General features: G+C 59.6%; 1 protein-coding gene across 1 annotated transcript in view; it reads left to right on the top strand.

The window, feature by feature from the left end:
* JPH3 (junctophilin 3) overlaps nt 1-15,304 on the top strand; it is a 94,011-nt gene extending 78,707 nt beyond the window's left edge. The window contains exons 3-5 of the mRNA XM_059667120.1: nt 8,400-8,524; nt 10,584-11,464; nt 13,722-15,304. Of these exons, the coding sequence (XP_059523103.1) occupies nt 8,400-8,524; nt 10,584-11,464; nt 13,722-13,802 (1,087 nt within the window). The 3' untranslated portion in view covers nt 13,803-15,304. The remainder of the gene's footprint in view (nt 1-8,399; nt 8,525-10,583; nt 11,465-13,721) is intronic.
* The last annotated feature ends 521 nt before the right edge of the window (nt 15,305-15,825 follow it).

The raw sequence follows: 15,825 nt of genomic DNA, 5'->3' as shown, positions 1-15,825 counted from the left end.
GCTGTGACCTGTTCTGGGTCACCTCTGAGGCGTCACAGCGTTCGCCCCCAAGGCTGCTGGAAGGAAGACGGTGTAAGCCCTGGAGGGCAGGGCTGGCATTGTGTCTCCACAGGCTGTGGGGACAGCCGAGCATGTGGAGCCTGTCACTGGCCTCTGTGGGAGGGGGAGAGGAAGGGGAGGAGTGGCCCTGGGCAGTCCCCCCAGTTGTCCAGAGACCAAGTCTCCCTTGTTCCATCTCCCTCGGGGCCTCTTCGAGGCACAGTCAGCATCAGCACCGAGGCCTGAATTCCCACCGGCCCTGGGCTTTATGGGGCTGTCAGGGAGGCGGGACCTCATAACACCAGGCATCTGTTTGGTGCCTTTTCCTCTCAATGTACCCAAAGCACATCTCCACTTCTGAAGGATGACCACTCGTGTGGCCCGAGAAACGTGTCTGCCTCCGCCCGCTGCCAGCCACAGCCTACCTGGCACTCGGGAGGTGTGCAAAGCCTGCTGCTCCCTGCACAGGGAGCGTCCCGGGTGGGGCCAGGTGGGTTTCTGCCTGTAGCTCCTTGGAGGATCCTTGGGGGGAGAGGGGGAGGCCTTCCTGCCTCTTCCAGCTCCTGGGGCCTCCAGGCCTCGTCTCCGTCCTCGCGTGGCCTTCCCCCCCTCATTGGACTTAGGGCCCAGCCTCATCCAACAAGCATGACCTTATCTGAACTAACTGCATATGTGCTATTTCCAGCTGAGGCCGTGCTCACGGGCTCTGGTGAACTTGGGGGGAGACACTATTCACCCCAGTACATGGTCCTTCCCGGAAGCAGGTGGCTGGGAGGACAACACAACCTCAGGATCCGGCCCTTTATCCTAGACTCTGGGCACGATTCTGAGCTGGAAGAGAATTTGCATCATCAACTAGGCCAGACCACCAATGGAACATGGAAGCCCAGAGCTCCGTGCCTGTTCCTCATTGGTCAGAGAGGAGCCCAGAGCTCCATGCCTGTTCCTCATTGGTCAGAGAGGAGCCCAGAGCTCCGTGCCTGTTCCTCATTGGTCAGAGAGGAGCCCAGAGCTCCGTGCCTGTTCCTCATTGGTCAGAGAGGAGCCCAGAGCTCCGTGCCTGTTCCTCATTGGTCAGAGAGGAGTGATACTGTGCCTGTGTTACGTGGTCGTGGATGGGAACATGAGTGCTTTGGAAAACAGTGCCAGGTGTCCTTTGCAATGTGTGGGAGACCGCTGACCCAGGACAGGGCATCTGCTGGGATACGATGGGGTTGAGGGCCAATGAAGGTGATGGGGCCCAGCACAAGCCTCCCAGCATCCCAAGGCCCCTGTGCGGCACCCACCTTTCCTACTACGCTTCCTTTTCTGCTATGCCTCTTTCCATGGCTGAGGCAACAGCAAGCACACAGTAGGTGCTCAGCAAGTGCTAAATACAGGCATGCGTGGAAGGGGGGGTCTCCTGGAAAAACCCCCAGGCCCAGTTTAGTCCCTTGGTCACCAGCACTGCCGACAGCCGGGTGCCCAGGGGCCTCGCCCTGTGGGACCCACCGTAGAGCTTTGCGGGCCTGCGTGTCAGGCAGACCTGCCCTCAAGCAGTTGGCTCTCGTTGGGCAGCGCACATGAAGAAAATCCAGTTCTGAGCTCGGGGAAGGGGTGGTGGGGCTGGAAACGCACCAGCAGATCGCATCCCCACTCCTGCAGACGGAGGGGGCCGGTGTGGGGGCAGGCGTGCCCTCAACCCGGTGTGGGGCGGGTGTGGTGTCTGGCCCCCTCAGGGCTGGAAGGCAGGCTGTCCAGGACAGCAGAACAGTGAGGAGCAGGCAGTTAGCGGGCACAGAATTTAGAGCCTCCCACGTCTGTGCAGCAGTTCTCAGACTCACATCCCTGCACTGCCAGCAGCGTCCCTTGGGAGTTTGAGAGATGCCCATTCCCGGGTTCGCCCCTGACTTGCCGGTCAGACACTGGGGGGTAGCCAGGCCAGCAGGGTTTTGTCACACCTCATGAGACCCAATTTCCAAATTAAAGTCACATTCCCAGCTTCCAGAGGACAAAGTTTGGGGGACACCATTCAGTTCGGTATAGGTGCTAAGGGTGGACCTGGGGGGACATGGGAAGGTCACCCCATGCCCTGCCTATTTCTATGTCTTATGCATCTGTGACTTCGACTTATATGTCGCCCCTGAGGCTGCATATCCATCCCGTGGGGGCTGGCTCCCACATGGGAGGAGCCGACCCCGCCCGCCCACTGGTCAGCAACAGCACAGGGACCCCGGCTAGGTTTCATGGTCTGGGCTCCCAGCTGGTTGGGGGAGTGGGAAAGGGGGTACAGGCCTGATTAACATTGGGGGTGGGAGGAAGAAATGATTGAGATGCAGCCTGTGGAGTGGCCAGCAAGTGAGGAGGCCCCCGAGCTCATTGGCCTCCCAACCCCTCCCCTGCCTCCCCCCCCTCCCACCCCAGGTGTCAGCCAGTGGGGACTTGCCCCCTGAGCCCTTACCCATCAGGAGCTTGGCTGCTGGCGGGATCCTGAAAGTCTCATTTAAAGTTCACCTTCGCGATGCACTGGGAGGTTTTCTCTATTAAAAGCACTCGTCTTGATGGAATTTTATTTTAAGGTTGGCACAGCGTTTTCTTTTTATGCATGTGTGAACGTATATATGTAAACACACGTATGATGTTGGTGCATTAACGTTTGTGGTATATTTACTGAGTGAAGCTGTGGGAACCAATAGTGGCCCCTTCAGGGGAGTGTCCCACTGGCTCGCTTGTGCTGTGCGTGCTGGGGGCTCCGAGCAGCGGGGCAGCAGCATGCCCTCCTGCCCAGGAGCGCACGGCGGGGCATTCATGACAGGCACCCATCACGGTGGGTCGATGGGCGCTGTGACGACAGGTCCACGGGACCTGAGGGGTGCACACTCCCCATGCTCGCTTTGAGGCGGGCAGCAGAGTCTCAGGCTCAAGGTCAGGCCATGCAGCGGAGTGGGGGTGCCCTGAAGATGTCATGTGCAAGGGGCCCTCCCAGGAGCAGACCTGCCTCTGAGAGTCAGCCAGGCGGGAAGGGGTGGTTTTGTTTCCAGGCAGGGGTTCAGGACAAAACAGAAGCATGTCTGGTGAAAGCATGACCTTCGCTCGACCTCTGGACACGCCCCTCCCAGGAAAGGCTGCCGTCACTGAGCCGCATGCCCATGCAGGCAGGACCGGAGGACGGCACATGTGCGTTTGCACACATGCTGCTGGGACACGTGTGTGCAGAAATGCTTTGGAACGATGCCCCGTTAGCCTGACTTTCGGGGGATTTCAGCTGAGTTCTGTGAGGTGGGCGCTTGTATAATAAACAAATTCACGTTATTCCTTTCTAAGTGAGGAACCATCAAACGTGCTCCCTTTAAAACACAAAATCTCACATTCGTGTTTCCCTGTAACTTCATCCTGTGAGCAGCCTTGTCCGATCCAGCCTGCTGCACTTGGCTGTGGACTTGGGCACACACTGCTGCTCCTCAACAATCATCCATAGCTCCCCATTCCCCCTGCAGCCTGCAGCCTGGCAGCTGCTCATTCTACCCTGAGCTGGCCCTCCTGCCTTTCCCTCGCAATCGGGCCATCTTCCTGCTGTCCCCTCTCTTGGGTGGTCAGGCCCGTTCTTGGTTCGGAGCCCTCTGGGGCTCCGTATTCATCAGCATCTGTCATGGTCGGCAGCAGTGACTGCTAGGGACTTACAGGTCTGCCGATAGCAGGCAGCAGACAATGTCTGCCTCACATCTTGTCAGGGCGATGCCGGCCCCAAGCCCTCCAGGCTCCGCTTAGGGAAGAATCTCCACGGGACAGCGCTGGGCCCTGTTCCAGACCTGCGATGCCCGTCTGCAGGGGCCTCCGGGCTCCTCCATTTGTTTTCAGGGAACTCGCCTTGCGCAGCCCTGGCAGCCTGCAGTGAGGGTCTTTGCAAGATGCCCCCAGGGAAAGCTGTGAGGCTGAGAGACTTCCTGCAGGTGCAGAATCTGGCCTGCCTGTCCCTCTCCTGGGCACAGCTTTGATTGTGGCTGATGTGCACCCTTACCCTCATCCATGCTGGTCCCTGCTCGCCTTGGCCTCCAGGGAGCTCGAGCCCTCTAGGTGGCCGGGCCCAGGCATGCACCCCTGGCTTCCTGCCTCTGTCCATTCCCCTCGTTTCCTCGTGACTTTAAGTTACTCTGTTAGTGGTTCGTTTGTCTGCCTACCCTTGTTAGAAGACGACGGAGTACAAGATAAATAAATGCTGTACTGACCAGTGTGACGGGTCCCCAGCCTTGTCCACTGTCCTTGGCCTTTTAATCCCCCATCCTTGGAGCCACCAGTTTTGGGAGGCCCCACGCCCTCTCCCCTGTCTGCCTGGCCACTCACTCTCTCCATTGCTCGGGCCACAGCCCCTAAAACATGCTTGTTTTTCAGGATTCCATCCTCTGGGCACGAGCGCATTGTGTGCCCCTTGGTGTACAAAGGTGCGCGGGTGGTTCAGGGTGGACGTCACCTGCTCGGGTCCCAGCCAGACACAGGGCTTTGGGGGCACTCATCTGGTCAGCTGTGACGCTCCTTTGCCAGCTGATTTCCCCCGTCCCTGGGGTTAGGGGCCCTCGGCCAGCTGGGGAGGGGCCCGGTGTCCGACACAGCGCCATTGCAGCTGAAGCGTGTGAGGATGGGAGGTGCTTAGTGAACTGAGCTGTCACTCAGAACCCCCAGGGCTTGGGGCGTCGTTGGAGTGGGCGGTGACTGCTCATGGGTTCGGGCCTCCTTTTGGGGTGACAGGAATGTTCCACAGGGAGAGGTGGTGGCTGCACAGCACTGGGGGTGTGCAGGCTGCCATGACCGAACACTTCTAAATGGTTTATTTTATGTCATGTGGGTTATACCTCCGTTTTTTTTTTAAGAAAAGGATTAAAAAAACAAAAACCTTAAAAAAAACCCAACTAGTTGGGTGTGGCATGTCCAGAATAGGCCTATTGACTGAGACAGGAAGTAGCTGGAGCTGCCTCGGCTGGTGGGAAGGTGCTGGGGGAAATGGGAAGGGTGTTACTCCTGCAAAGGGAGCAGGGTTCTTTTGGGGGCAAAGATGTTCTAAAATTGATTGTGGTGATGGTTGCAGGGCTCTGTGAATACACTAAAAACCACTGAGTTTTAAATGGAAGATTGTAAGGTATGTGAGTTATATCTTGATAAAAGTTATTCTAAAAACAAAGAAAGCCCTGCCTGGGGCATGTCCTGGAGAGAAGCCACAGCACACACCACTCCAGCAGCCGTGAGCGCGGAGCCCGCGGCTGGGTCGGGGTGAGTCGGGGTGAGTCGGGGTGCGCCGGGCTCCCGGGCGCCCTGGAGGGATCGAGCCACGTGCTGCGCTGCTGTTCCCCATCGGGACCTGCCGCGTTCAGACGGCCAGTGTCTTAGCTTAGGGGAGTCACAGAGCCTCACGGAATCGGATGAAAGGTGTGCACCCTCCTCTTTGGAGGTTTGGGGGGTGCGAGTAGAGCATTTTGAGTATAATTTCAGGGGACACATGGGCCCTCCCAAAGGCCCCCAGTTCAGAGCCCCTCCAGGGGTCACTCGGGCCTCGGTCAGCCTCCAGGACTCCAGGCTGGGGTGTCGTGCTGCTGTAGCTGTCGGCTCTCTGGGTCTCAGCCCAGGACGGATGCGGGACAAGTGGCGGGAGCTGGCTCCGCAGGCCTCTGCTCCACTCACCCTGCCACCTGGTCCTGCCCCTCGTCACTGACTCTCCCACCTGCGTGTGGCCGTGGAGGCTCACGCCGGCCTCAGTGGGTCTGACTTCCACCTGTTTCTCACGTGGCGACGCTGACAGCCCTCGAGATACCGACGAACCTGTCCCAGCCCACGTTTTAGGCTGTGGCCTTCGGGAGCCGGGGCTGGAGCTGGGGCTTCAGGTGGGCGTGGTCCTCAGAGGCGGTGGGTGGGGAGGGGCCAAAGGCTGCGGGAATGATTTATCCAGTTGGTTTGTTATTGATGCAGATTCAGTGTTAATAACTGGTGCTTTAGTAACGGCTTTGTCTCCACGAGGCCCCGCCCCTCTCCTGTTGTAATTACAACCACAGGGTTCCCAAGGAATCTTCTAGAACAGTGGTTCTCAACCTTTCTGATGCTGCGACCCTTTAATACAGTTCCTCAGGTTGTGGTGACCCCCAACCATAGAAAAATTATTTTCGTTGCTACTTCATAACTGTAATTTTGCTACTGTTATGAATCGTCATGCAAATATCTGATATGCAGGATGTATTTTCATTGTTACAAATTGAACATAATTAAAGCATAGTGATTAATCACAAAAACAATATGTAATTATATATGTGTTTTCCGATGGTCTTAGGCGACCCCTGTGAAAGGGTCATTCGACCCCCAGAGGGGTCGCGACCCCCAGGTTGAGAACCGTTGCTCCAGAAGGTGGTGCATCTCAGCTTGTGCTCCCAAGGGACATGGGGTTGCAGCTGTCTTGAGTGACTGTCATCTTTTCCCAACTTCTAGGAGGGAGAACTCTGAGCAGACTCTGCTCCACGCTACATTTTGCAGGGGTGTCTCTTCAGCTTGGGGCCTGCGGCCAGGCGGTGCGGCGGGTGGCGGGCCGCGGGAGCCGTGGAGAGGAGTTTTAACGGGGACCCTGGAGCCTGGAGACAGCCGTGCGGGCAGCCTCCGCAGCTCGCCGCGTTTCCTGCGCATGTTCGTGCTGTGATTTACTGTGCGTCCGTATGTCATACGTTTGTTTCTTATAGCAAAGTTGTTCCTAGTTATTGGTGGAATTTTGAAACGAGAAAGCCTGGTCGCTCACGAGGAGCGAGGGGTCTCCGGGGTAAGCCTGTGGACTGAGGAACTTGGGTGTTGGAGGGTCAGGCTGCTCAGAGGAGCCTTGAGAGGCGACCGCTGAGGGGCAGGCTACCCCGTGTCTTGGACTGGTCGTTGTGCCTCGGTTTCCCTGGTGTCGGGAAGCAGTGCTCCCTGGAGCCAGGACACCAGGCAAATGAGATGTAGGGACGCGTGGCATCGTCCTGCCTTGGGCACCCAGTCCAGCCTCGTTTTATGGAGGGAGGAGGGCCTCATGTGGGCCTCAGCTGGGGAGCAGAGTCCTGGGACCCTGGGCTAGACATTTCGGGGCAGCAACCTCCAGCTGACCGGCTGGCCTCCTGGTCCTTCCCCGGAAAGTCCGTCACGCATCCACCTGGCGTGGGCATCACCGGGTCTGCCCCTTGGTGCAACCTGTGCAGAATGTTTATTGACGTGAGAGCAAACCCATTCTGATCACGTCCCCCACACCCAGCCTGTGCTTGGGGACTTCATGTGCCCCCCGACCCCCATACATTCATGAGGTCAGTGGTGTCACTGATTCTGTGTGACCAAGGGAGAAACTGAGGCACAGACATGTGACTTCCACTGAGCCTCTCGGCTCCTCCCTGGAGGTGCCACGCCTGGGCTCCGAGTGGCGCCATCACCCACAATGAGGTGCTGGAGGAGCTAGGCCTGGCCTCTGGGCAGAGCCCGTGGGAGACAGACTTGCTTTCTCCCAGCATCTGGAGACCGCATTTCACGCCCACTCTCTAAGCCTGGCTCTTCCACACACCGGGGTGGGTGATAGCAGCTGCCAGAAGGTGCCAGGTGATGGCTGAGCGGACGCCCCCTGGCCCCGTGCGGGTGGGGTGGGGCAGGGGTCGGAGTGGAAGGAGCGCCGGGCGAGTGTACCGGGGACCAGCTGCAGTCCCAGCGCGACCTCCCGGGACGCCTCCCCCCCGCTCTCGGCTCACCTGGGCCTCTTTCTCAGGGGGAGCCGGGGGTGGCAGTGCCACCTGCTGGGATGAGCGATGGGCAGCCTGGGCACAGGATAGTGGGCGTCTGGACGGGTCTGGAGAATCCTTCCTAGCGATTCGGCTCCTCCCTGGGCCTGGAGCCAAGCCTGGGGCTGGAGGAGCGTTTTTTGTTCCTTATGCCCTTGGCCTTCTGAGTGCTGGCGGGTCCACCATCAAGCCTGCCTGTTCCCGCTCAAAAGCCGGCTGCCCCTTGGGTGCGGCGGGGTGCACCTGCCCCCCAAACTGTTCATTTGTCAGGTCAACATTGGTTAAGCCCCTGCTCGCTCCTGGAGACTCAGAGATGAGTCAGCCGGTCTCGGCTTCAGGCTGTGGGACGACCCACGGAGGAGGGACTCTTGCTGCAGGACCTGAGCTCATCTGGGACCCAGGCCCCGCACAGGGGTGGTGTGCCCTGTGCCCAAATGAGCTGGTCTGGTTGGTGCCCAGGGATGTTCGCTGAATGAATGAAGGAATGAGAGACCCGCAAGTCTGAGGGCACATACCCCAGGGCGCCCAGCATCCTGTCCTGGCCCAGCCCACTGTGGGATGGGCTGCCCAGCCCCTCTGCCTCCTGTGCGCTCACTGCCCTTCCTGCCTCTCCCCCAGGACCTCCCACTCCCGGGCCAAGGCCGAGGCAGCCCTCACTGCGGCTCAGAAGGCCCAGGAGGAAGCACGGATCGCCAGGATCACTGCCAAAGAGTTCTCACCTTCCTTCCAGCACAGGGAAAACGGTGAGTCGGGCGCCAGGCGGGCGGGGCAGGGTGTCCTCCAAGGCCACGTTCCAGCAGGTGCTGCCCGCTGCCGTCCCCCCTCGTGTTCACGCTCCTTCACGATGATGTGTGTCCCTGCGAGGGCCTTGGCACACTCCTCCCTCACACGTGTCAGCACCTCTCCCTGCCTCCGGGGCTGTGTCCCTGTGTGCACGCGTTTCCATGCATCACCCTCCGCTTTCCATGATGGTGAATGTCTGTGTGCTCTGCGTGTGCATGTGGTCTCTCCCTGCCCTCCCCCCAATGTTATGCTAGAACTTCCTGTGACAAACCAACTATTCTATAACTGCTCCGTTCAAAAAGGTAGCTAGTGGCCATGTGGGGACTGCGGCTAGTTGGCTGAGGCTCTGGTCATTAGTTGCGTTTGATCAGAACTGATCTGCATTTAACTGTAGAGAGCCACGCCTGCCTGCTGGCGGCCACCCTGGGCAGAGTGGCTCATTAACTGAGGGGAGCTCCCGCCATGTCCTTTGGTGGGAGCTGGAGGAGCTAGAAGCCACTGCAGGTAGCAGATCTGTGACCCTCGTCCTGTCTGGGGACCAGGCCTGAGGGAGGTGGAGAGGACTGGAGAAGGCGGGCATTGCTGAGAGAGGGCAGACAGCCCCGTCTCCGCTCACTTCCCTCTGGCCTCACCCTGGCGCTTCCCCTGCAGCAGGAAGCCCTGGAGGACAGGTTTGCGGGGATAGAAGCCGCTGGAGGTTTTAGGCTGACATCTGCCATGCGCAGTCTATCCTGAGCGCTCACCGAGCTCTCCTGGAGCCGGAGCTCCTGGCCTCACCGGGAGGGCCCCGGCCTTTGGGGCAGGGAGGGAGGCCACCTGCTTCTGGGAGGCAGGAGGACCCGAGATAAGCGACAAAGGTGTTGGAATCCAGCCACACATGTTCTGCTCTGCATTTTCTCAAGGATGCTTCCAGGAATGTCACGCGCTCTGCAACTAATTTTAGCGGAGCACAGTCTCCAGACTGGTGGCGCTGACAGGGTGCTGGAGCTGAGCATGAGGGCACCGCTCTGGGGCGTGGGGTTCAGGGTACCCCGGAGGGTTGGTGTCCAGGCTTGTCTGGGACCCTAGGGTGTAAGGTGCAGGGGCCTGGGCCCCAGAAAGTCCAGATCACAGTCAGGCAGGTCAGGGGAGGGTCATGGGAGTCCTGTGATGGGGCCAGGGCCCCCCACCCCAGGGAGGGCAGTTCTCCATGTGGTCCCTCAGACACCCCCTGGCCTGTTTCCCTCTCTGTGCTGGGGACTGGGGAAGAGGGAGACCACCCGTGCCCCCGTCCCATGGCTGCAGAGGGGTGGGAGACTACACCCCATGTGACAAATGGGTGCAGATGCAGGGGGCTGACTGCTTGCCCCAAGTCCCAGCACCTGTCTCCCCAGCTCATCCAGGACCACATGGGACACCCCTTGGCGGCCTTCGCCCTTTGAAACACCCCAGGGACTGTTTGTGGGCGTCTACAGCTCTGCCTTGTTCTGGTCACCGCCTCAGGCCCCCATGCATGCCAACAGCATGGTGGATGCATAGACGGGGCGCCGGGCCCCTGCTGATAATCCTGGCCACACCTAAGGCCCTTTCCTGCCCTGGCTCAGAGGCTCCAGTATGGAAGCAGGGAGGGGAGCCCAAGCAGGGGGGTGGGGCAGGAAGAACAGGCCACCAGAGGCCTAGGCCACCGGAGAGGTCCGTGTCCTGGGCGGACAGGCCCCCCTCCCCAGGCCACAAGACCTCGAAGGTCACCTAGCAGCAGATGCTTCCTTTCATCCTCAGGAGGGCCCCATGGGGGGGCGGGACCGAGACCCCCAGAGTAGGCGGGGCCCCAGTCCTTGCACACTGAGCCTTGGTCTGCCTGCAGCCCGGGCTGGGCCAGAGCTGCTGCCACCACTGCCTGTCGGGACCGGTCATCCTCAAAGCACCGGTGGGCGGCGGCTTGGGGTCCACGGAGGGGCTTTGGGAACCAGTGTCCCAGCCTGTGCTGCCGTCCTCGGGCTGGGTAACCAGCCGGTGTGCTGCCCGCTCCTCCCCGGACAGGGCTCGAGTACCAGCGGCCGAAGCGGCAGGCTTCCAGCGAGGACATCGAGGTGATCTCCATGGGGACGCCCCTGCAGCAGGAGAGCCCGGAGCTGTACCGCAAGGGCACCACCCCCTCGGACCTGACCCCCGATGACAGCCCCCTGCAGAGCTTCCCCGCCAGCCCCTCGGCCACGCCCCCGCCAGCCCCTGCCTCCAGGAACAAGGTCGCCCACTTCTCGCGACAGGTGTCGGTGGACGAGGAGCGGGGCGGGGACATCCAGATGCTCCTGGAGGGCAGAGGAGGGGACTACGGCCGCCACAGCTGGGGCGAGGAGAAGGCCGGGGCCTCCAGGGGCGTCCGCAGCGGAACCCTCCGCAGCGGCCAGCCGGCGGAGGACTTCCGCTCCCGGGGCTCGGGCCACAAGCAGCCCGGGAACCCCAAGCCCCGGGAGCGGCGGACGGAGTCGCCCCCTGCCTTCTGGACTTCCCACCCTCGGGCCAGCAACCCCAGCTCAGGGGGCGCCAAGCTGCTGGAGCTGGACGAGGAAAAGCTGAGCAACTATGAGATGGAAATGAGGCCCCTGCTGAGGGTGGACTCCCACGGGCAGGAGGCCTACCCCCAGAAGAGACGCTACAGTAGGGGGGCCGCCTGCCGCGGCCTGGGCGAGGACCGGGGCTTTGGGGCGCAGAGACTGAGATCCAAGTCCCAGAACAAGGAGAACGTCCGGCCGGCGGCCGGCGCGGAGCCCGCGGTGCAGAGACTGGAGAGCCTGCGGCTGGGCGACAGAGCCGAGCCGCGCCTGCTGCGCTGGGACCTGACCTTCTCCCCGCCCCAGAAGTCCGCGCCCGTGGCCCGGGAGTCCGACGAGGAGACCGGGGACGAGCTCAAGTCCAGCGCGGTGAGTGGCTGCCCGTGGGGAGTGAGGGCCCAGGTTCGTCCCCCGTCCGGACACTCAGCTCTAGCCGAGTGTGTGGGGTGGGGGTCCGGAGTGGCCCAGGCTGATGCCTTGGCTTCCAAGGACTGGGCCCTCCCTCCCGGGAAGCCAGTGCAGGGCTGGGGGCATTTCCATCAGACCGAGACTCGGGAGGTTAGTCACAGGCTGGATCCTTTCAGTGAAACACCTGGGCAGGTTTGGAAGCTCCCAAAAGGAAGGTGGCAGCATGGGACCCAGCCTCGCCCAGACCTGCCCCAAGTGCCTCCAACTCCCTGTGCTGGAGTCTCCTGTGAGCCCCACCACTGCCCACGAGTCCCGCCCAGGAGAGACAGGGCCAGGCGCAGAGCAGGGGCGTCAGGCTGGGTCGGGTCCTTGTCCAGGCCACACCGCTTACCTGCGGGCCAGGCACGGTGGTCCCATCTGCCGGGACACACGTGTCCTGCTCCAAGGCCTACTTTCTAATGGGTGAGACGGACAGTTCTGTGAGGCTGTCCACCCCTCGGCCCTTCCTGTGAAGCCGCGGTTCTCTGAGTATGGCACCGCAGGGCACTCCGGGAGTTCGTTAGAATGAGGCTCTGACCCACCCAGGCCTGTGGGACCAGTGGCTCCGGGTGGGGCTGTCGTCCAGGTTGATCAGGCCCCGGAGGGCCACCGGGGCTGCTCAGGAGTGAGGACCGTGTCTCAGCTGTGAAACTCACCTAGAAGCACCACTCCCAAGGCGGATGGATTGGAGGGAAGGACAGACACCCCTGGGCAGGACCTGTCAGGGGCTGGGGAGAGCTCTTGCACCCCGAGGTACCTCCTGGGACCCTTTGTCAGGTGGCTTCTGCCTAGAAGCAACACTGGAACACACTTCAGACCCACACCCCAGGCTGATGCCTGTGTGGTCCCACACGATCCCCCTGGACCAGTGTCGCCTACAGGGCCTCCCGCACATGCTGATGGGCGCCGCGTGCCACAGTCCCACTGTCCCAGAGGAACACTGGGGGCTGCCTCACGGGCATGCAGAGCCCGACTGAGTAACCAGCCTCTGTGTGCTGCCCGCCATCCAGGCTGGCCCCTGGGACTTGGTGCCGCTGCAGGGCAGGGTCGGTGTCTGCCCATCCCCAGGAGTCCCGTTCCTCACGATGCTCCCTTGGGAGAGGAGCTGCCCATCGGAAGACAGCCTGCTGGCCCCGAGGCCATTTCTGCTTCCCCTGAGGCCTGTGAGCCTGTCTTCTGCTGGCGGGCTGGTTCCTAGTCTGCCTTCCCCGCCCGACCCCTCGGCCCCCGTGGAGAGCAGCCCCGGGACCTGCGTGCCAGCTGCCACAACTCCGCTCCCCCATTCTGGCAGCTGGGAATGTGTGTGCATGTGCAGCCGCATGTATGTGGTGTGTGCGCCCGTGTGCACCCGTGTGTGCGGATGTGGTTGTTGTAGGACAGCCGGATGATTGGCAGGTGGAGGCGCAGGAAGGGTTCCGTAGTTTCCCGCTTAACTCTGCTGGCGGGTCTGGGAGCGTTAAAATGGAGCTCCCTTGGGAAGAGGTGCAGGCTTCCAGCTGGGCTCTGGTACTTACTCTGCCAGACCAATGTCTGGTCCTGAGGGGTAGCTGGGGACCCCAGGACAGGGGAGTGGAGGGGCATTCCAGCAGAGGCCTCTCCGGGGGGCAGGCCCTGTGCCCATCACTAAGGCTTCAAGATGACAAGCCCAAGCGACTGTGGGCTCCGCCCTGAGGCACTGGGCGCTGGGCACCCAGGAAAGGCTGCAGAAGACAAGTGCTCCTTCCCGCTGGCGAGGGAGGCGGGCGGCCCAGGGACGGCGGTTAGCACAGCTGGAGCCGCTTCTGGGAGGAAGATGTGTTCAGAGGCCTATTAGAGGTTCTCCCATTGATGGTTTGGGGTCCCAGGCTGAATTTCGGGGCCACTCTGGGTGGGCTGCATCTGAAATCCAGTGGCAGTGTCTGAAGTCCCAGCTGTACAGAGCTGGGTGTGGGGTGTTTACGTGAGGAGAGACCTGAGGCACCAGGAGGGAGGGCAGCCGCCAGAGTGCTCGGGGCAGTGACTGCAGACCCCGAGTCCAGGGGCGGCCTCTTCCTCAGGTCTGACTTCTGCAGGGCTTCATGCTCTGAAGAGCTGGACGTTTGGTTCCAACCTCCTGTTTTGGTCTGGGGCTGGGGGGTGGGTATGGCCAGAGAGAGAACAATCCAGACCAGGCTCAACCCTTTCTCTCCTTCTGTTCCAGGGCTCAGCTCCCATCCTGGTAGCCATGGTGATCTTGCTAAACATCGGAGTCGCCATTTTGTTTATTAACTTTTTCATCTGATGAAATTGTCACATTAGCAAAAATACCAGTTGGTGTACAAAAGGGGGACGTTAAAAGCAAAACAACAAAAAGGAAAGGATCATAACTCGGACAGCCCACAGCTACTTCCGAGTTTCTTCACAGAACCACACGATTGGGTATTACTCACAGTTTGCCTTTTTTTCTGGGTAATGTTTTTTGGATTTTAGCCAAAATTCTTTGCTTGTATAACACTATGCTGTGTGGCATGGCAGAAGGAGGCCAGCACGCCGATCCTCCAGCTTGAAGTGGAAAGAAAAGGGATCCCAGCAAATCAGCGGCAAAAACAATAAAATCGTCGCCATCGCCATCACACTCCGTCCAGGGACGTGGGAAAGGAGGCACCGAGGACGACCCCTCTGAGTGTCCAGCTGTGGCCGCGGGGGGAGCAGCGGCCGGGAGGTGTGACGCGGGGAGTCAGCTCACTCTGCTTCTCCTCTCTGTCCTGGAATTGGGGGACAGTGTGGGCTAGGTGCGGGGAAGAGGGTGTCCCATCCTGGCTGGCAGCAGCCTGGGCTTTATCTGTTTTAAATCTGTGCTGCAGAGTTCAGGAAGCAGAGGTCTGTCTGCTCTTCTCTTCCCCAAAAAACAGACCCCTGGTCTCGGCACTGCCCCACGGCTTTCCTTGCAAGGCCAGGCCCCACCCCGAGTCTCACAGCGACGTCCTCATTTCCCTGCTGTCCCTCTCTCTTCCCCATCCTCCCACCAGACCCAGGGCAGCCAGGCTGCAGATGGCCAGAGCCTGCAGAGGCGCCGGGCTGGTGCCAGAGGGCAGGGAGCAGTGCGGCCCCTGGGCCATCGCGCCTGGGCTGCAGCACGGCCTTCCAGTACTTACTGTGCAGGACAGGTATCCAGGCTCCCATGTCCCTGTCAGACGTCCGCAGCCCTTTCATGACACCATCTTCTCCCACGTCACTGAGCCCACGAGTTTCATTTTGTCCTGTGCCTGCAACTTCCCCCACAGACATGCCTCTTCTTCCCAGATGCCTCATTAATTCTCCGGAGCTGGTCTAGTCCCAGGACAGAATGTGGTTGAAATCAAGTGGCTTAAAAATTCCTGAGAAATCGTTGCATATCCATCTCCCCCCAAATATGTAACACAACTTTCAGTCACGCACAAACAGATTCCTGGGGTTTCTGCTTTCTCCACCAGTGTTGCTCTGTCATCCAAACAAAAGAACAAGGCTCCAGAATGTTGGAGTGCTCTATGGTCCTAGCTCGAGCCAGCCCGGCCAGCGGGTATGGACGTGTCTGTGGGGCCACGGGCACGTCCATACCCAGGTCCCCTGTGCTCACACCTGGGAAGGTCCTTAAGGTGAGTCCCACAGTCGTCCTGGGTACAGCCCGCCTATGACTCTGCCTTGCTTTGCTTATGTTTAGCTGTTTCTCTGCTACCTTTCAAGCAGATTTCTTTACTACACTGCACTGGATTGCTATATTTTTAACCAGAAATAAACTAAAGATTAGAGCATGTTCCAGTTAAATTCAGTTTTATTTTTTTTCTGTTATACATTCAATCCCCATTCCTTCTCACATTTTGGTTTAGGTTGGGGTCTTTTTTGGGGAGTGGAGACATGGGAAAGGGAGGGAGGATCCGTAGGAAATACATTTCTGATAATGTTGCTTTCTAAAGGGATATCACATCTTTTTGTACATCTTTTTTCCGTTCCTCTTTTTTAATATCAAGTGGTTGCTGCAGACCTGAAGTGAACCAAATAAAGATGCCTGCTCCTTGCAGCCCTAAGAATCATCATGCTGGGATATGTGGTTTATAATTCTTTGCAACTCTCTGTCAAGATTACAGACTTTTTTTGTACATTCCAATAACTGCATGACAAAAATGGTACCTACAAATGCAGGTTTATATATTTACATGCAAACACCATGAGGTTGTTAGATGCATAAAAGCAGCAGCACAGAAGCGCACCTCATTCAACAGAAGCAGTAGTGGTTTCATGACTAGATGTCTCCATCACTAGTCCAGCTGCCAATCACACACTTGTGA

This window comes from Myotis daubentonii, chromosome 15 (genome assembly GCF_963259705.1).
Source record: "Myotis daubentonii chromosome 15, mMyoDau2.1, whole genome shotgun sequence".
Taxonomy (NCBI): Eukaryota; Metazoa; Chordata; class Mammalia; order Chiroptera; family Vespertilionidae; genus Myotis; species Myotis daubentonii.
This window is presented reverse-complemented; position numbering and strand designations above follow the sequence as displayed.